The 21688-nt window shown below is 44.5% G+C and overlaps 1 protein-coding gene across 1 annotated transcript in view; it reads right to left on the minus strand.

The window, feature by feature from the left end:
• Window positions 1–21688, minus strand: part of CARS2 (cysteinyl-tRNA synthetase 2, mitochondrial) — a 76933-nt gene that overhangs the window by 45409 nt on the left and 9836 nt on the right. Inside the window, exons 3-5 of the mRNA XM_075200015.1 lie at window positions 15764–15881; window positions 11237–11308; window positions 10233–10338 (exon numbers count right to left, since the gene is read on the minus strand). Of these exons, the coding sequence (XP_075056116.1) occupies window positions 10233–10338; window positions 11237–11308; window positions 15764–15881 (296 nt within the window). The remainder of the gene's footprint in view (window positions 1–10232; window positions 10339–11236; window positions 11309–15763; window positions 15882–21688) is intronic.

Genomic DNA, 21688 nt, shown 5'->3' on the forward strand with positions numbered 1-21688 from the left:
GTCATCATTGCTGCTGTAAAGTTAAATATAATTCAACAAAAAGAAAAATTCAACAAAATAAAAAAGAGTCAATGAATAAAGTTATGGATCAGTCTCCAGAAGGCAACTTAACAAATTATATATTTTCCAAACGTTAACAGAAACCGGTACAATCTACAACTAGAATCCACCAGATTTACTAAAGACAAAACCACAGCAAAACGGACGGAAAAGCGTCATTTGACAAAGGGCCACATTCAAAATTACAGTCCCGATTTTTCAACTTTTAGGCTAAGCTGCATGTGATTTAGGGGGTCAACTCAACGGCCACATAGTGCGGGTGACTTGACTTTTCAGCCTCCAGATCGCTGGATAGCAAGTTTGACTTTGCTTCAGTTGTATTAGTATTTGGTGTTCTGTCTACAGTACTTTCAATAAATATTGTCTCTAATAAGCATCTCTCAGAATGAAGATAATCTTACAAAAGGAAAATGAGCATATCTGAAAGTTTCCAGCTAGAAGTTTCAACGTCAGAAACATTGTTGAGGAATTGAAGTTACAGAGAACTGTTGAAGTCACGGCAAGATCTGTGAGAACAGAAACATCTTGAATAGACTGCTGAAAACTGGTGATATCTGCAGTGTTATCCACAGAGCACTGCAATGACCTGCTGAAACATTTACCTGCCTCTGGAGGTTCATAGGACCTCTTGCTTACACAACAATGATCTCTAGAACTGTCAAAAAATGTATTTCTTTGCTCTAATCATACATTCTTCACGTAAGGTATTCCTGTTCAGCTGGTCCAAGACTCTTCTGCAGCCTGCAGCTTAACGTAAGCAACAAGCAGTGGTTTCAGAACAGATACCATTGTTGTAGTCAGTCTCTATTTGTCTTTTTCTTTAATGTGTCCTATCAATTTTACTTTGTATGCTATATCATTTTTGTTGAAGAGCAATATTTAAAAATAGAATAACATGAATTGTATGTGCCTGTGTATAGGGTCAATGTAAAGTATAGGGCAGACCAGATGGTGTAGCTCTCATGGAGATATCTTTCTGTTGTGCCATCACGCAACTTTTTACGCTAGTGCATACAGCCTTTCACAGCAAGATGCTTTGTTTGGCAAAGAGGCAAATGTGGTCTTGGGTAGATGGCGAGACAGTCCTATGTGGTCTCCAAAAGAAAGAATCCAGAAGACCTGATATCCATAAATGACCACAGAGAAGTATGTAAAGTAAAGCCAATCCCATTATATAATGTTGCAAATTTATTCCAACAAAATAACTTTTGCTAATAGTTGCCAGCACTGGATGCCCAATGTCATCATAGAACATGGCCAGCACAGTATAAGGCGCTCCCCCATTATGGTATGGAGGGTGGGTAATCCATTTTTACACTGCATTTTATGAAGTAGAAATATATACAACAGGTGAAGATAAAGCACAATTGATGGTGTGACATAGTTTGCACCACACAAATGCCAATGCAAGTAATATTTAATCAATTTGATGTTTGCACATTCCACATGTACAAAATAAAAAGTGAATATTTTGGCACAAATAAATTTATGTACAATTATAATATGACACTTGTCACGGTTCTCAAACAGAAGTACAGCTAGGAGTCATGAATTCGGTGAAAAACACTGTGTTTATTTGCAGAGAGGTGATAACAGGTAATAAGGAGCAGTGATAAATACCAGGTTCCAGCTGATGCAGCAAGTAGCATGAAATGTCCAGAAACAATCAGGTAAGGACAACAGGAAATGACATCAGGATTAGGACAACAATAACTGCTGGGAGGATCAGGTATATATAAGGGGAATGAGACACACCCAGGTGCATGAGATAATTAGTGAACATACAGGTTAACTCCTTAAGCACAAGAATAATGCACGATAGCAGCACCTCTGGTGAAAAGAGGTACTGCTGGAACACAAAATAGAAATACAAATAATAGAATGACAAAAAGGCAGGAGCTGCCATGCAAGGCAGCATGTAATGCATACGCTGTAGGCAGATCATGACAGTACCCCCTCCCTTAAGGGCGGATTCCAGACGCCCAATTACCAAAAATGTCTGAAATCATCGGAATCATAGTCCAGAATTGGGGGGCCAGCAGAAAAGTCCTCGTCCATGGGTGGATGAGCAAAGGAGACTATGCCAGCTGCCAGTTCAAGCTCTGTAGACCTTGCTCTCTTCTTTCGCTTTTTCTTTTTGCGAGAATTCCCTGGAACAGCAGTTTGAACCAATTGGGTGGAGCACAAAGAAATCTCTAGGCCAGGTGAGATGGGTGGACCTGCTGACAATACAGAGGCCCCGTAACAAGGCATAGCGGGAGGTGTTGGTGAAAACTTGTTGATCACTGCCTCGACAAATAGTTGTAAGTCAGAAAGAATGGGGTGATCAGACTCAACAAAAGGGTTTGCCCATTCCATAGCCTCTCCTCTAAAATGTGTTAACAAAAACAAAACTTGCCTCTTTGGGTCACTGGCAAGGCTAGGTACTGAGGGGAAATAAGAAGCACAAAACCTCAGTAGAGCACTAAATTGAGAAAGGTGCCCCTCAAAGGTAGATGACAGCTCACACTTGGCACCCTTGGCAACGGATGGTTCGGACTTGGCAGCAGGCTTGACAACAGGCCCGGACCGGGCGGCAGGCTTGGGAGCAGGCCCGGACCGGGCGGCAGGCTTGCCAGCACTTTGAGAAGCCTGAGGGCAGACAGCACTTTGAGAAGCCTGAGGGCAGACAGCACCAAGTGGTAACTCGGGCTGGACCGCATGGACTGGCAACTCGGGCTGGACCGCATGGACTGGCAACTCGGGCTGGACCGCATGGACTGGCAACTCGGGCTGGACCGCATGGACTGGCAACTCGGGCTGGACCGCATGGACTGGCAACTCGGGCTGGACCGCATGGACTGGCAACTCGGGCTGGACCGCATGGACTGGCAACTCGGGCTGGACCGCATGGACTGGCAACTCGGGCTGGACCGCATGGACTGGCAACTCGGGCTGGACCGCATGGACTGGCAACTCGGGCTGGACCGCATGGACTGGCAACTCGGGCTGGACCGCATGGACTGGCAACTCGGGCTGGAGGGACAGAACCCCCTCTGGAGCAGACTGTAAGAGCAGCGCCCCCTCTGGAGCAGACTGGAAGGGCAGCGCCCCCTCTGGAGCAGACTGGAGCTCAGGAACAGAGACAGCGGCTGAAGACTCGGAACCGGACACAGTGGCAGGAGACTCGGAACCGGACACAGTGGCAGGAGACTCGGAACCGGACACAGTGGCAGGAGACTCGGAACCGGACACAGTGGCAGGAGACTCGGAACCGGACACAGTGGCAGGAGACTCGGAACCGGACACAGTGGCAGGAGACTCGGAACCGGACACAGTGGCAGGAGACTCGGAACCGGACACAGTGGCAGGAGACTCGGAACCGGACACAGTGGCAGGAGACTCGGAACCGGACACAGTGGCAGGAGACTCGGAACCGGACACAGTGGCAGGAGACTCGGAACCGGACACAGTGGCAGGAGACTCGGAACCGGACACAGTGGCAGGAGACTCGGAACCGGACACAGTGGCAGGAGACTCGGAACCGGACACAGTGGCAGGAGACTCGGAACCGGACACAGTGGCAGGAGACTCGGAACCGGACACAGTGGCAGGAGACTCGGAACCGGACACAGTGGCAGGAGACTCGGAACCGGACACAGTGGCAGGAGACTCGGAACCGGACACAGTGGCAGGAGACTCGGAACCGGACACAGTGGCAGGAGACTCGGAACCGGACACAGTGGCAGGAGACTCGGAACCGGACACAGTGGCAGGAGACTCGGAACCGGACACAGTGGCAGGAGACTCGGAACCGGACACAGTGGCAGGAGACTCGGAACCGGACACAGTGGCAGGAGACTCGGAACCGGACACAGTGGCAGGAGACTCGGAACCGGACACAGTGGCAGGAGACTCGGAACCGGACACAGTGGCAGGAGACTCGGAACCGGACACAGTGGCAGGAGACTCGGAACCGGACACAGTGGCAGGAGACTCGGAACCGGACACAGTGGCAGGAGACTCGGAACCGGACACAGTGGCAGGAGACTCGGAACCGGACACAGTGGCAGGAGACTCGGAACCGGACACAGTGGCAGGAGACTCGGAACCGGACACAGTGGCAGGAGACTCGGAACCGGACACAGTGGCAGGAGACTCGGAACCGGACACAGTGGCAGGAGACTCGGAACCGGACACAGTGGCAGGAGACTCGGAACCGGACACAGTGGCAGGAGACTCGGAACCGGACACAGTGGCAGGAGACTCGGAACCGGACACAGTGGCAGGAGACTCGGAACCGGACACAGTGGCAGGAGACTCGGAACCGGACACAGTGGCAGGAGACTCGGAACCGGACACAGTGGCAGGAGACTCGGAACCGGACACAGTGGCAGGAGACTCGGAACCGGACACAGTGGCAGGAGACTCGGAACCGGACACAGTGGCAGGAGACTCGGAACCGGACACAGTGGCAGGAGACTCGGAACCGGACACAGTGGCAGGAGACTCGGAACCGGACACAGTGGCAGGAGACTCGGAACCGGACACAGTGGCAGGAGACTCGGAACCGGACACAGTGGCAGGAGACTCGGAACCGGACACAGTGGCAGGAGACTCGGAACCGGACACAGTGGCAGGAGACTCGGAACCGGACACAGTGGCAGGAGACTCGGAACCGGACACAGTGGCAGGAGACTCGGAACCGGACACAGTGGCAGGAGACTCGGAACCGGACACAGTGGCAGGAGACTCGGAACCGGACACAGTGGCAGGAGACTCGGAACCGGACACAGTGGCAGGAGACTCGGAACCGGACACAGTGGCAGGAGACTCGGAACCGGACACAGTGGCAGGAGACTCGGAACCGGACACAGTGGCAGGAGACTCGGAACCGGACACAGTGGCAGGAGACTCGGAACCGGACACAGTGGCAGGAGACTCGGAACCGGACACAGTGGCAGGAGACTCGGAACCGGACACAGTGGCAGGAGACTCGGAACCGGACACAGTGGCAGGAGACTCGGAACCGGACACAGTGGCAGGAGACTCGGAACCGGACACAGTGGCAGGAGACTCGGAACCGGACACAGTGGCAGGAGACTCGGAACCGGACACAGTGGCAGGAGACTCGGAACCGGACACAGTGGCAGGAGACTCGGAACCGGACACAGTGGCAGGAGACTCGGAACCGGACACAGTGGCAGGAGACTCGGAACCGGACACAGTGGCAGGAGACTCGGAACCGGACACAGTGGCAGGAGACTCGGAACCGGACACAGTGGCAGGAGACTCGGAACCGGACACAGTGGCAGGAGACTCGGAACCGGACACAGTGGCAGGAGACTCGGAACCGGACACAGTGGCAGGAGACTCGGAACCGGACACAGTGGCAGGAGACTCGGAACCGGACACAGTGGCAGGAGACTCGGAACCGGACACAGTGGCAGGAGACTCGGAACCGGACACAGTGGCAGGAGACTCGGAACCGGACACAGTGGCAGGAGACTCGGAACCGGACACAGTGGCAGGAGACTCGGAACCGGACACAGTGGCAGGAGACTCGGAACCGGACACAGTGGCAGGAGACTCGGAACCGGACACAGTGGCAGGAGACTCGGAACCGGACACAGTGGCAGGAGACTCGGAACCGGACACAGTGGCAGGAGACTCGGAACCGGACACAGTGGCAGGAGACTCGGAACCGGACACAGTGGCAGGAGACTCGGAACCGGACACAGTGGCAGGAGACTCGGAACCGGACACAGTGGCAGGAGACTCGGAACCGGACACAGTGGCAGGAGACTCGGAACCGGACACAGTGGCAGGAGACTCGGAACCGGACACAGTGGCAGGAGACTCGGAACCGGACACAGTGGCAGGAGACTCGGAACCGGACACAGTGGCAGGAGACTCGGAACCGGACACAGTGGCAGGAGACTCGGAACCGGACACAGTGGCAGGAGACTCGGAACCGGACACAGTGGCAGGAGACTCGGAACCGGACACAGTGGCAGGAGACTCGGAACCGGACACAGTGGCAGGAGACTCGGAACCGGACACAGTGGCAGGAGACTCGGAACCGGACACAGTGGCAGGAGACTCGGAACCGGACACAGTGGCAGGAGACTCGGAACCGGACACAGTGGCAGGAGACTCGGAACCGGACACAGTGGCAGGAGACTCGGAACCGGACACAGTGGCAGGAGACTCGGAACCGGACACAGTGGCAGGAGACTCGGAACCGGACACAGTGGCAGGAGACTCGGAACCGGACACAGTGGCAGGAGACTCGGAACCGGACACAGTGGCAGGAGACTCGGAACCGGACACAGTGGCAGCAGGCTCCAAGCTGGAGGCAGATGATGTGACCTCGGCACAGGAGACAGAGGCTGGCACCTCGGCACAGGAGACAGAGGCTGGCACCTCGGCACAGGAGACAGAGGCTGGCACCTCGGCACAGGAGACAGAGGCTGGCACCTCGGCACAGGAGACAGAGGCTGGCACCTCGGCACAGGAGACAGAGGCTGGCACCTCGGCACAGGAGACAGAGGCTGGCACCTCGGCACAGGAGACAGAGGCTGGCACCTCGGCACAGGAGACAGGGGGAATGGGTGCCTCAGGACAGGCGGCTGGAGTTGGCAGATTGGGTCTCTTCGCAGAGAACAGGAATGCTGGAGCATAAACAGATTTGGAGTGCCGAGAGGAAACAACAGGAGATGGTTCAGTAAGCTGACGTGGTCTACGGACAGGACAGTCCTGCAAGAAATGTGCATTGCTGGCACAGTAGAGACACAGTTTGTTGGTTACTCTGCGCTGTCGCTCCACTTCGGTCAGATGGGGGCGTGGCCCACTTGTGAACCGGGCATTAGTTAAACTGCAGTTGTTAGTTAAATGCAAATTTGACATGGTATTATTGCAAGGTGTTGGCGGCACGGATTCAGTAGCAGACAGAGTTGGCTGGGTCAAATCAACAGCATTAGATTTCAGTGAAACCGTCTCTGATAGTCTCCTGAGTGGGTCCAAAAGCAAAGCGGAAAATCCGGCCAGCTGGGAGCGCAACAATATAATGTCCATTTGTAAGGTTTGTAGCAGGGGTGATTCCATGATAGGTAAAACAGACATGTTGCAAAAGACAAATGAAAAACTTGATTGCAGCAAAAAGGTCCCAGAATAAAACAAAACTTTCACCTGACTCCAAAGCTGTTTTTTGGGCTGGATATACTGTCACGGTTCTCAAACAGAAGTACAGCTAGGAGTCATGAATTCGGTGAAAAACACTGTGTTTATTTGCAGAGAGGTGATAACAGGTAATAAGGAGCAGTGATAAATACCAGGTTCCAGCTGATGCAGCAAGTAGCATGAAATGTCCAGAAACAATCAGGTAAGGACAACAGGAAATGACATCAGGATTAGGACAACAATAACCAGCAATGACTGCTGGGAGGATCAGGTATATATAAGGGGAATGAGACACACCCAGGTGCATGAGATAATTAGTGAACATACAGGTTAACTCCTTAAGCACAAGAATAATGCACGATAGCAGCACCTCTGGTGAAAAGAGGTACTGCTGGAACACAAAATAGAAATACAAATAATAGAATGACAAAAAGGCAGGAGCTGCCATGCAAGGCAGCATGTAATGCATACGCTGTAGGCAGATCATGACAACACTTGTAATAAAAATAGTGCAGTTGTAAGTACATGGGACTATCACAGATGTTAGTTTCACTGCACCGGTTGAAAACAGTTGGGATTGTCAAAGTCAGCAAATTGGATAAAGTAATTTCAATTAAAATCGAGCAAACTTGGTTGTCTTTGTCTGAAAAGATGCGTACGGTACGCTACCACGTACAAGGGCACGCTACGGCGTAAAAGGGTGTACGCAGCTGCAACACGTGGCAACAACAGTATTTAGTCTTTTACATACATTCGCACAAACACGCATACTTGTAAAATAGTACACATTAATGGTAGTTGCAACACATAGTCATTTATGTCGAAATATAGTAGTATTTAAGTGTAATATCATAAGTTATATGCATATCAGTAAAACATATGGTACAGGTTTAAGGAAGCATATCATGTGTGGTATCATAACAATCCCCTTAACATTTGCTACTGTTCTGTTCACTCTGCGAAGGAATCGCAGAGTGCATACACAAGTTATGAATGATAAGTAATTATGGACTATTAAGACTAAGGAATCTTGGCGGGAAGATCGGAGCCAACCCCCTGGAGAGATGACCCCCTCCTTTGGATTCTAGCCAATGATGGACAACTCCGTGGACCCTCCTGATGCCTGGACCTATAGAAGCAAGCCACACCTTTGCATTGTTTTACTGTATCTCTGTTTGCATATAAGCAGCAGCTCCTCATCTAGTGTTCAGACATCTTGTCCCCAGACTTCAGGATTGAATGACTGTACACTGGATCCAGAGCGCCTGCGATAAGTAACGGCTGTACTTATTATCACTTCGTTTGAATATATTATACTACCTTTTGCGAATAAATCTTTGTGCGTTGGAAACACAAATCGAGGTTCGACAATCGTTATTGGTTAGCAACAATACGCACATAACAGGATGTTTTGGAGAAGGGTGTGACCAATGGGTGCAATGAGAAGCAGCAAGAATGGACATGGTGGTTTCACAAAAATGTTCACCACTTTAGGTGGTAGCGCAGCTTAGATGAGGCTCAAGTGAGCACTATGTTGGAAGAAAAAAAGAAAGAGGAGGGAAGTCCAAATGCCAAAGTAGGCTATGCTTTGATTTACATCTCATACCCTGGGGAATCGCAGACAATAAAGAGCAATGCACACACAGAAACATCAGAGGAAGCTAACTGTTAGATTGCACATATGCACTGAGCACAGAAAAGACCGACATGGCACCAAATGAGGAGAACTAAGATGCACTGTTCAGATTGTTAATTATCCCCACTTGTCTGGAAGTGGTAATTGTTCTCATGCACTTGCAGAGAATTCTGTCCCTCCATAACTAGAAAATCAGAAAGCAATCGTCTGAAGCTGGTGCGTGCAACTTATGTGTCAGCACTCAAGAGGGGTCACAGAATCCATTTTTGGAGTACTTTATAAAATATATATAATGGCACAAATATATATAATTGTCATATCCAAGAACAAGGGCACACTAATACTTGGGGATCCTGATTAAAAAAATAAAACAAACAAATGGAGGAGCACTGGTCTACAGTACACCAAACACAAGTACTTGTAATTGATGAAAGAAAAATGTAACTTAGTCACTACCACACTAGATAACATTTGGTGAAAAAAAAAAGGGTGGAATATTTGAAAAAACACAATATCTTGCTGGGTATTATAAATGAGGTGGAATTATTATGTTCTGAGGTTACATGGAAGTCAGTTACACATGAGATATTGGATAAGTGGGAGGAAAAATATATTCATCTAAATATCTATAGATAGAAGTTAAAATCCCTTTGTCCTTTGGTAGGAGGTCCATACATATTGGATATCAAATCCATGAAGACCATTCTGTATTGGGAAGATTGGGAGCGATTTAGTATTTAACCTTGCAGTCTTTAAGAGGAGATCATTCAGACAGAGACTCCATATATCCATTTGTTGAGTATTGCCTGTTCCAAAAGCAAGTCAGCTAGTTACCTCGTCCAATTGGCTGGACCATGTGTCCTAGACTAGTATATCACCGTGTTCCTGCTATAGTATTCCAAAATGCAACACAGATCGAGGAAAATATGTCAGGAGACACCGAACTGTAAAAGGATGGACAGTTGGAATTTTCCTATATGAAACTGGGTATAAGGGCCTATGTGTTTTGCCGAGACCCCAATAATGCAGAAGCCAAAATTTATCTTTGATAGGAGAACCAAAGCACATTTGATATTAAATCTAAGGCAGGAGAAGACCATTCTGTGATGGGAACAAGGGCAACTGGGGTAAATTTATTATCTAACCTTGGAACCTTAATGAGGAGACTGTATAAGTTCTCACACCCCAGCCTCCTAAAAAAAACAAAGTAAAAACATGCTAGCCCAGAGGTATAGCAACTGGAGGTGTATTATCTTGTTAATGTGCTATTGTCCAGCTGCTGTACACTGTAGTAATCTTTGTTGCCGAATATTACTAAAGATCAAATTCTATTTCAAGATAGGGCTGTTATCTACGAAAGTAGTAAAACAATTACCTTGTAAAGTAGCGTAGGCATGACCATTGGCAAGGACTTGCGCTATAAAAGATATAATCTGTGGAATGTGTTCAGTAACTCTCATGTATGTTGTGGGAGGGAGAACCTATAGAAAGAAAAGAACATTATTAAAAAGTAGAACACATTTCTTAACACAAGCCATGAAATGTGAAAGCGTAATCATGCGCGGTTATACAATATTAGCACAGAATGGTGCCATAAGATAAATACTCAATCAGATATTTTCTTCCAGAACAGGATATAGTCATCTGGCAACAGTGAATATGTCGACACTTATACTGCCGACATCAAAATGGTGACGGCGTAAATTTTAACATTTATTCTATTTACATTTTTAAAATGGTGACAATGTGACTGTCGACAGTAACACTGTCAGTAATGACAGTCACAATGTCGACATTATTAAGGCAATGTCACCGGCCGACCAACCAGACTGGCAAGCAATACAGCCGGTGGGTCCAGCACAAAATAGTTAATGGCACTAGCAAAATCATGGGGACAAAAAGCGTGGACCCCATCTTCCTAGGGGTACACAGCTCCGTGCTGAAAGCACTAGGGCTCTTCCCGCACTCAATCTCAGTGTGCGTCACAACATTCCTATATTTGAGAGAAGGTCATGGCTTTGAATATTTCTAAAGATGATACCTGATGCTCTATAAAAATCTGATTGAAATCGGACTGTGTGCAGTGATGATCAACAGGCCCCAGTCTCTCAACATGAGTATTTAATGGTCAGATCTCATTTAACTTGGCCACTCACATGTGTGCAAATTTGTCCGTGACCTTGTCGCTCAGCACTCGCGCTAGTCATAGTTGGTACGAGACACATATCTCATGGTAACGTGAAAGCTTAATGTGGTAGAACATCTTAGAATACAACCAGCTGCTCATTCCACTCTCTGCACACTTTTTAACAACCAGCAATTCATAATAAATATGACCACTTGTTTCCTGTAATAAGGAATGTCTAACTACATCCTTACCCTCAATGCCATCATATCTTGTTTAAACTCTTGTTCATATCCACGAGCCAAGGACACTGGAGACAAGTTAAGCTGTATCGAAAACAAATGCAGAAATACAATCAGAACACAAAAAATATCAGTACATTTGGGGTTTATTGTAGAGGCAGAAAAATAAACAAATTTTAGAGCAATAATCCTTTCCGTTTATTTTTAGTGTGCAGAATATGATCAATACAATCACAAATCAGGCATAGCTACCATGTTAAGATGTTGTATATTGGAAAATCTGATTTCCAATGCATATATTTTGCCTACAACAGGGATGTATAACTCCAGATAACTCAGGTAAGAGTAAAATATCAAACCATTTATATCTCCTTTGTTAGCCTCAAACCTGCCAGTCCAAATACATATGACTAATAAGGAATAACCAAAATTAATTTGGACTGTTACCAGCTCTGGGCGTCTGATGTTATGTAACCTTGTTCAAGAACCTTACGTGGTCTGTATAGTGAAAGGATAAGTATTTGTAAAGCGGAGGAGTTTTTTTTTTATATCTTGGGGACAGAGATATTATTGCTCTGAAACGTGATTGGATGACTGGATGAGCATTTGTGTACTTTACATGCAGACATGGTTTTTAGCTGCAAGCTGTGAATAAATGTGCCATAATGTCTTCACAGTTATTCAAATGCACTCCCGGCATCTTATTTTGTATGTAATGAATGAATTTTAGCAGTGATCTGGACTCTAACTAGGCCAAGAGGTATAAATTTAAAACGGATTTTCTTTATAAGACACTCCTAAATAATAACATGCCCACAAGTAAAGCAGTACATTTCAGTCACAAGCCTGTCACAACTGAGAGGAAAATCAAATTATTGCCTTTGTAATCATCCCATATATGAAGTATATATCAGAAATGCTTCCATAAAATAAATCAACTAATTACAAATCAATCACAATTATATAATGGTAACATTTTGGCAGTGGAAGATGTTTCAAATTAGGTTTCATAATGGTTACAACCTGTTAGTAAGACCACAGTGTTCTCCTCAGAAAATCTTGCCAGCCGGGTGGCATTAAGAAATAGCCGGGTGCCCCCTTTACTTAAAGTGGGTACAACGTCATTCCTGTGGTATCTCTTTCCCTATTCTCTCTTTTTGCGGTTCTAGTCACACAACGCCTCGCTCGCCCTCTTTCTCTCTCCCAACTCTGCCCCTCCTTTTTTTCTATTTTTTTCTCTATTCCCTATTTAAAAAATGTGGTTATTTAAAGAAGGTTGCTCTGCCTGACAATAATACATCTGCTAATTCTGTTGTGTCCTCAGATGTCTTTTATGTAATGTTGTGCTGAGATTTTCTCATCATTTGTATATAAGTATTTCAATTTAAAAATAAACGTAGCCAGGTGGGTGCAGTGTAATATTTTCCAATAATAAAAATAAAGCAAAACAAAGTTAGAGGCTATTGACAGCACTTATATTATTTATAACGACTCATTCCCTACTTGCTGGCTGGACTGTACACACTTTTCTTTTTTATTTATTCATTTTTTCATGCCTGCCAGCTGAACCTCTCTGTCTGCCTGGACTGGTCAGACTGGTGGTCAATGGTCTAATGCACTCTGCTGAAAGTAAGGCAAAAAAAAAAGAAAAAAAAAGAAGGAGTAAATGTTCTCCGGGACAGATCATATTACAATGCAAGGGGTGCAAATTAGTTTATCATTTTGCACATAAGTTAAATACTGGCTGTTTTTCATTTAGCACACAAATACTTGATAGCTTTATTTTTACAATGAAATTTAAAGTTGATCTAATATATGTCCTACACTAACAAAAAAAAATGTCCTCGCATTTTAAATTTACCTCCCCCTCAAATGCAAAATAGTTTTGCCCAGGTTCAAAGTTACTTCTTTTTATGCTTTGCTTTCCTTAATGATTTAGGCCCATAGTGTTTATTTTAATAGGATAAACAATGGTCTGTCCTCTAAATGTCACAAGCGTTTCATGCTGGATCAGTTCTTAGTTAGTAGCTTTTAACCCACCCGTCAACGAGAGAAATTTCACCAAGAACATAATGTTCTGCACTTATTTTCCCCACCAATTGTTATATAGCTTAATTCAATAATTGGTGTTAGATAACGAATACGGATTGCTGAATTCAGCCCATGCAACTGGAAAGAATGGGTGTTCACATTGTTGCTATTTTCCCATATAGCATTTGTGCTATCATTCAATCACCAAAGAAGGAAAGATTGTTAATGGCTATGAATGATGAATGGTCCATTTATAAGTCGGTGTAGAAAAGCACGTATTGCCAATGTGAATGGAGCACCTTCTCCTCACAGGTCCATGACCCTTAACTACTCCTCCTTGTAACCTCAATGTCTGGTCCCTGCACATGAAGGAAATGTAAATGTCACAAGGAAATAACAGCTATTTGAACAAGCCGAAAATAACCGCACAGTGTCAGATGGAGCAGTGCACTCAGGAGACTATTACTAAATGCTGCTCGTTGAAACCTGGCAGCAACTTAACAAGATCACTGTAATAAGAGATTTTTATAACTTCAACGGAAGCCTCCCGCAGAAAACCTGCAACATCAATTTAGCACTGCAAGTTTGACTTGTCAGTAAAGTCAATTAAAGTGAATAATGAAGTAGGGAAGAAAACTTTTAAACAGACTTTTTTGCTACTTTTTATTGTAATTCAATTTGATCACACTGGGTATCAATTTGTATCAATGAATAGGCTCCCTGCAATAATTACTTAAAGCTGTGAAAAATATACTGAGCATATGGCAATGCTATTTTGAGATATTACCCAATTATACAGCTAACTCTCTAGGGCAGTGGTTCCCAAACTTTTGCAGTTCGCGGCACCCTTAGAGTCTCAAAGTTTTTTCAAGGCACCCCTCCAAAATAATTACTGAACAGTCCTGTTTTAGAGATAGTTGGGTCAAAGTTGTAATAAGTATTTAGGTCACGACAGAAATACTTATTTAGTTGTATGCAAAAATGCCCCCTCTGCATCCAGACACTCTGCCCCCTCTGCATCCAGGCACACTGCCCCCTCTGCATCCAGGCACACTGCCCCCTCTGCATCCAGGCACACTGCCCCCTCTGCATCCAGGCACACTGCCCCCTCTGCATCCAGGCACACTGCCCCCTCTGCAACCAGGCACACTGCCATCTCTCATGTTGCCCCCTCTGTCACGCTGGCCCCTCCTCTGCCCTCTGTCACGCTGGCCCCCTCCTCTGTCCTCCTCCTCTGCCATATGTCCCCCTCCTCTGCCCTCTGTCCCCCTCCTCCTCTGCCCTCCTGGTATGCCCTCCGTCCCCCTCCTCAGCCCTCCGTCCCCCTCCTCAGCCCTCCGTCCCCCTCCTCAGCCCTCCGTCCCCCTCCTCAGCCCTCTGTCCCCCTCCTCTGCCCCCCTCCTCTGCCCTCTGTCCCCCTCCTCTGCCCCCCTCCTCTGCCCTCTGTCCCCCTCCTCTGCCCTCTGTCCCCCTCCTCTGCCCTTTGTCCCCCTCCTCTGCCCTTTGTCCCCCTCCTCTGCCCTCCTGGTCTGCCCTCTGTCCCCCTCCTCTGCCATATGTCCCCCTGGTCTGCCCTCTGTCCTCCTCCTTTGCCATCTGTCCCCCTCCTCTGCCCTCCTGGTCTGCCCTCTGTCCCCCTCCTCTGCCCTCTGTCCCCCTCCTCTGCCCTCCTGGTCTGCCCTCTGTCCCCCTCCTCTGCCCTCTGTCCCCCTCCTCTGTCCTCCTGGTCTGCCCTCCTGGTCTGCCCTCTGTCCCCCTCCTCTGCCCTCTGCCCCCCTCCTCTGCCCCCCTCCTCTGTCCTCCTGGCCTGCCCTCTGTCCCCCTCCTCTGCCCTCTGTCCCCCTCCTCCTCTGCCCCGCGCCAGGCAAAAAAAAAAAAGAAAGAAAACAGAAACTTACCAATCCGCACAGCGCTGGGACCCAGCAGCCTCTTCTCCCGCAGCTGTCACTGAATGACGTCAGTGACAGCTGCGGGAGAGAGGAGGCTGCTGGGTCCCGGCGCCGCGCGGATTGGTAAGTTTCTGTCTTCTCTTTTTTTTATGTCTGGCCCACGGCACCCCAGTGACAGCGCCGCGGCACCCCTGGGAGCCGCGGCGCACACTTTGGGAACCGCCGCTCTAGGGTGTCAGAAAGAGACTAGGTAATGACCAGTTAAACCTGCAGAGAGTCCAAGTCAAAAACATTGGGAACTGTTACCCTCCCAGATACAGAATTACCACAGTTCTGCTAAGCGGAGAAACAAATTGGAAATAATATTTTAGACACTTAGATTTACAGTTGATTTATATTTCATATGATTTAACAATTAATGTTATACTGTTAATATAATCACTGTGATTTAGAAGCAGTGGAATTACTCTATAACAAAGCAGTATTCCAAATGGACACCTCAGTATGTGTTCTCTATTAACCTTTTCGTTATTTTGCCAGTAAAAGGGGCTGTAATCAGAAGTACAGTAGTTCACAATGCCATAAACATAGCTAATGTCAATTAGCATTATATTTTTACCTCATTGGCTCTCTTGATTATCTTATTATCAATGTCTGTTATAACCATCACCATGACCACATTGATGCCGAAGAATTGGGTCATAATTCTACGAATGATGTCCAATCGAACATAAGAACTGAAAGAGAAGTAAAAAATATTAACACATAAGGTTTTTTTACAAATGTATATTTATATCTATATAAACAATACTTTTCAAATAAAGTTTAACGAAAATATTATATATATATATATATATATATATATATATATATATATATATTTATTTATTTTTTGCTCTGACTTCAGGCACATCCTGTCAGTCTGCTGTAGGAAAACATACTTCCAAACCATTGCTTATTGTGAAAGGCATAAAGATACACAACAAGCGGGTGTTGCAAACATTGAATCGGATGATGGCCCTCACCTTAGAGTTCTCCCCAGCACATCGGAAGTTTCACATGGAAAAATAAGAGATAACCACACCTCCTGATGAAGTCCTCAAGGATGAAACGCGTAGAGGTGATTGTGGATACTCTGTGAGAGCCGCATTGGAGATTTGACGCTCACTGTTTTATGCCTGAAACCTTTTAAACTTCTGGTACGTGCAATTCTATTGTTTGGAAATAAACATTTTACTTGGATATTACACCATGGAAGCGCCCCTGTCTGTTTGATGTTGTAGAAAATATAAAAATGTTAACTAAAGTCCATGCTAAAAAAAAAAAAAAAATATGAATACATAAGTAGAGAAATAACATTTCCCAGACTTTTCTGAATTCTGACATTCCTGCAATGTTGGCAGGAGAAAAAAAAAGTTAAGAATAAGGGCCGATTGTAGTTTTCATTTGTCAATGGCTGGTGGTGCCATTATCGAGCAGAAGCAACGCCAATATCTCTTCGATGTAAAATTTTGTAACACAAGTAACGAAATCAGAGGGCTTGCTGTCGACCAATTGCAACTCACATGCGGTATTTGGTGGAGTCCCAGCATATAGAAATTGTTTATTTACTGTTAATGCACATTTTTAAGAAATGTCATGACTGCTTAATACATGCCACATGTTCTATATAGCAATTATTAAAAGACTGGCAAAGTAATTATACCTAGAACAGAAGATGACTAACTTGGGATTTTCAGGTACATCTCAGGACCTCAAGTATAACTTTTTATTCTCAGTCTTTCGGCTGGCAGCATTGCATATTTAATTGTATACAAGTACGAATAGTAGAATAGTAGTGGTTTTACTCTTTTAAGATCCATATCATATGGCTGCTGAAAGTTTACTGTAAAGTGCCTCAGGACCAGTTAATTTACATAACTTCCCAGATTTGAAAAGCAATGCAGCAACTTCAAGTATGCAACAAGAAAACCATACAGCCTCATATTAGATGTAGTAGTGACATGAAACAAATAAGTCAGTTCAAAACTGCTCACAGCTTTTTCTCCGTTCCATATCAGAAAGCTGCGTATAATGCTTTGACTGCTGTGTGGTCATTGAGATTTCCCGGGCAGACAACTACACAACTAGAAGGCACACTTATTTCATATCACTAATAATGCCAATGTCAACATGTTTCGCAATTGTCATCCCAAGCAGTTACTGAGGTCTCACACGGCTACAATTAGTGATCTTAACGTGCTCCAAGTGTGGACTGCTATGTTACCAAACATATTGTTTCTTTTTCAGACCTCTTCCCAGATTGTCAGCAGCATATAAATAAGCAACTACTTAGCACAAAGTATGATTTGTCCCCTGCAGAGAACCGGACTCCCTGCTAGACCACTACAACACTGTTATTATTGATAGTTATTATTCTTATTCTGTATATGTAAGGATATATTCAAAAGCAGAATATATCTTGTTCTGAATAACAAGTACAATTTGTCAGTACTATCTTTATAAAAACAAAAACAAAACATTGTGGGCAAAAGACAAGTAGGTTCTCTGTAGTTGCGGACAACTTGTGTCCAGGGATTTGCCTGGATTTGGGTACTTTTGAGCTGTGTAACAAGCTGTAGCTGAGAATTTTGGCAAATTGGGCTCAGATGGAAGGATTTTCTGAGGAATAAAATCATTCAAACAGCACAACAAAACTCTCATAAATTAAGTTATGGGTTAAACAGGCCTTAAGCACTTACTATAAAACAAAGCAGTCCCACCAGTAATTACAAAGATGTATTTTGTGGTCATTTTCTCTGCAGCCTAGCAATGTGATTTAGTAATATGTTTAACAAAAATAAAATCAATAAACTCATACATATTAAATTTCTATACACTGCAATACTTGTTTTACAAAAAATGTTTTATAAATAAGTGGTTGAATAAATTAGTGATGTCACTAGTTATAACTTAAACCAACATACAGAAGTAGCAGTTTTATTGCTGGATTTAGATCCGGATCATAGATTCCACACTGTCTCTAATACCAGTTGAAATTCTATGCAAAGAAGTTGAATTAAACAGGAAGAACAGGACAGAATTTTAAAAAGACAAAAATAAATCTGCCACTAAATTTCAATACAAGAACCCCTTATCTTGATGTTCTAAAGTGTATCAGTCACTTGCACAGAATGGAGTCAGCCATTTTGGAGTTTTAGAGATAATTTGCCACTTTTTAGTAAAATAGGTTTTTTATGTAGAAAGGTTTATAATGTGAATGTGGGAGGTTTTTCGTCCGTAACTTTACCACCTAAAATTCAGTTGTATTTAATTTTTTTTTTACAAAATAGGTGTTATTATGGGAGATTGGTCATGTGGTGGAAAGCAGAGGAAATAATATACCATTCTATAATAAGAGCTATACTTTCCTTTGTATATTTGTTAAAGGTGTCATGTATGAATAGGGAAAGAAGGCGGAAAGAAGAAAAAGAAAAGAAAAGGGATCCACTAGAGCATACATTGATAACAGACATTTACTTTGTACAATTAAGCCAGTGGCTTTAGATCTGGGACAAATGTTTACAGGAATGTCAGCTTGTAGTGAGCAACTTCTTAATTATTTTCTGCATTAGCAGCTGTTCTGACAAGGAGAGGCAAGAAAGTAAGATAGCTCTACATTAAATTAACTAGTCTAATGTTGCAATTGTGCACAGACAGATCAAATGGAACAGAATCAGGGCAAAGAAGTACAATGTTCCCCGCATACATTTTCTTTTTTTTTTTTTAAAAGCATGCTTAAGACAAAGAAAAGCAGTTTAGACTTGACATAGAGACAGAGGACACAGTGTGGCTACATACAGAAGATGTTGGGCAGCACAGTGGCTCAGTGGTTAGCATTTCTGCCTCACAGCGCTGGGGTCATGAGTTCAAATCCCAACCAAGGCCATAGACTATAAGCTCCAATGGGGAAGGGTCTGATGTAAATGCCAAATATTCTTTGTAAAGCTCTGCAGAACCAGTGGTCGCTATATAAATAAATTATGAGGTCATGCAGGGATCACCTTGTTGATGGTGGGGTAGCTTCCAACCTTTGCCAAGCTAGCACTATCGATCTCTGTATTAATTTGAGTTTTAGTACAGAGGCAGGTTAGAAGCACAGGAAATCTTTCCTCTTTATGTATCCTATTTTGTTTTCCATATCTCCTTGCTTCAGGTGTATGCATTACTGATTGACACATTGTAACAGATCGACAGGTGGTATAATTATTTCCCTTGTCACCTGGAAAACCTGCACTGTTAGGGGTCCTGAGGACTGGCTTTGAGAAACACTGATCTAGATGGGGAGAATTTCCTCTAGGAACCATTTAGTATATTTTTCTCCTGACATCTATACCAAATTAATTCCTTCTTTTATATATACTCAAACTGTTAAGCAGGGAGTTCTTCATTACACACCAGCATGTTTATGTGATAAAATAAAATAAAAAAAAAAATAGGAATGCCTAGAACTTTCAATCCTTACCAACCCATTTATTTTATCTCAATAATATAAGCAAGTTCTTCGATTGAATTATTGTACATAACATCATCAAAAGCATAAGCTTGAGAATTCTTTAATGTAGTATGTCTAGTTTAGTAACCTTTTAACAAGCATATAAAAAACTGGGCACTTTTCTTGTTTAAGATTTAAGGGTGAAATCTGCTAATATTATTAGGCAAAGCCTTATTATGACAGCAAGTAGTGCTACAACTGGAAGGCTGTTTACTTGTCAGGATTCTGTCAGTCTGTACCATTTGGTTAACTCCACTAGGAGACCCTCTAGCACAGGCCTGTCCAACCTGCGGCCCTCCAGATGTTGTGAAACTACAAGCCCCAGCATGCTTTGCCAGTAGACAACCTGTTGATAGCTGGAAGGGCATGCTGGGACTTGTAGTTTCACAACATCTGGAGGGCTGCAGGTTGGACAGGCCTGCTCTAGCACATCAGTCTCATTGTCAATCAATGGAAGGAAGTCCAAAAGGAGCGTGTGCCCAGTTATGTAGGTTATGCCCGCTTCACAGAAAAGTACCACTTCCAGCCACCCAAAATAGAAAAAGCTTACATCCACGTTAAATAATGGTGGGTCACATGACAAGTCCGGGTCACATAGCTACCAGTGCCAATAACAAAGAATATTACTACTGTATGACTATTCTGAATGCTAAATCTCTGGTCACATGATTGTTATACATGATCAGATAATAGCATTACAACAACTGATTCATTATTACATACACACTCTTACTCATATATGATTGAAAACAACAATCCCAGTACTGACACTGAGTGGACTACAAATACAAAGAAATTGAAGTAAAAAGTAGTTAAGAGTCTGTAACATTAATAACAACTGGTATCCTATTTAATTGTTCTATTAATATTGAGTAAGTACTTTGTTCCCAGGGATGGAGTCAAGTAATGACCTGAATTTGAAAGTTATTTCTAAGAGTACTGCAATCCCTACTAAAATTATAAGAGTAATTATTTGCCATGTTAAATACATATTATTCCCCAGGTGCAGTGCATTATGGTAAGGAATGCAGACGGCTCTTTGACTTTAAAAAGGATTTAAAGCATGTGGCTTCAAAACTAGTGCAATGCACATTTATTGTCCTAAGTCCAATGTTACTGTTACCACAAATGGTGAAAAGATGACTGCTCTTGCCCTGCACGTGTGGCCATCATCCAAGTGCTCCAACAGTGAAGCCAGAGGACACACTGAATGGATGGCTTGTGTCTAAGCTGCACCAACATACATCTCCTCTCTTGTCTCAAAATATCTCCCAACTCGGCAACTCCGTTCTGCAAAAGATCTGCGTCTCTCATCCACCCTCATTACATCCTCCCATTCCCGGTTACAGGACTTTTTTCGGGCTGCACCCACTCTATGGAACTCTCTCCCTCGCACAATAAGACTCTTCTCTGTTCTACAAACTTTCAAGCGTTCTCTGAAAACCTACCTATTCAGACAAGCGTATAATATTCCTCAACCACCATCTTAACCTCACTACCTTTAGCCTGTTACACAATTTCACACAAGACAACTACCCCCGGACCAACATTATTGTGTGACAGGATCATTTAGCTTATGAGTCACCCTACCTTTGCAGTCTGGCTGGGCCAAGATGCAAAATGTATACTTAACCTCATGTGTCAATCTCCCATTGTCCCATAGATTGTAAGCTTGCGAGCAGGGCCTTCTCACCTCTTTGTCTGTTTTACCCAGTTTGTTTATTAGTTTATTACGTTTGTCCCCAATTGTAAAGCGCTACGGAATATGTTGGCGCTATATAAATAAATGATGATGATGATGATGATGATGATGTCTAATCCGGCCACCCATGTGTGTTGCTGGAGAATGATCTGTTGAATGCAGAGATCGGGTCAAGTGGCAGGATCAGATATTTGGCCCAAATAAGCCTAACTAATATATCTGTGTTGCCTGAGAAAATATGAGTTGAAGGGGATATGATCTATTGAACTATTAATGTTACCACTCAGCAAGGGTTCTAATAAGATCAA

The sequence above is a fragment of the Mixophyes fleayi genome, chromosome 2 (genome assembly GCF_038048845.1).
Source record: "Mixophyes fleayi isolate aMixFle1 chromosome 2, aMixFle1.hap1, whole genome shotgun sequence".
In the NCBI taxonomy this organism is placed as follows: Eukaryota; Metazoa; Chordata; class Amphibia; order Anura; family Limnodynastidae; genus Mixophyes; species Mixophyes fleayi.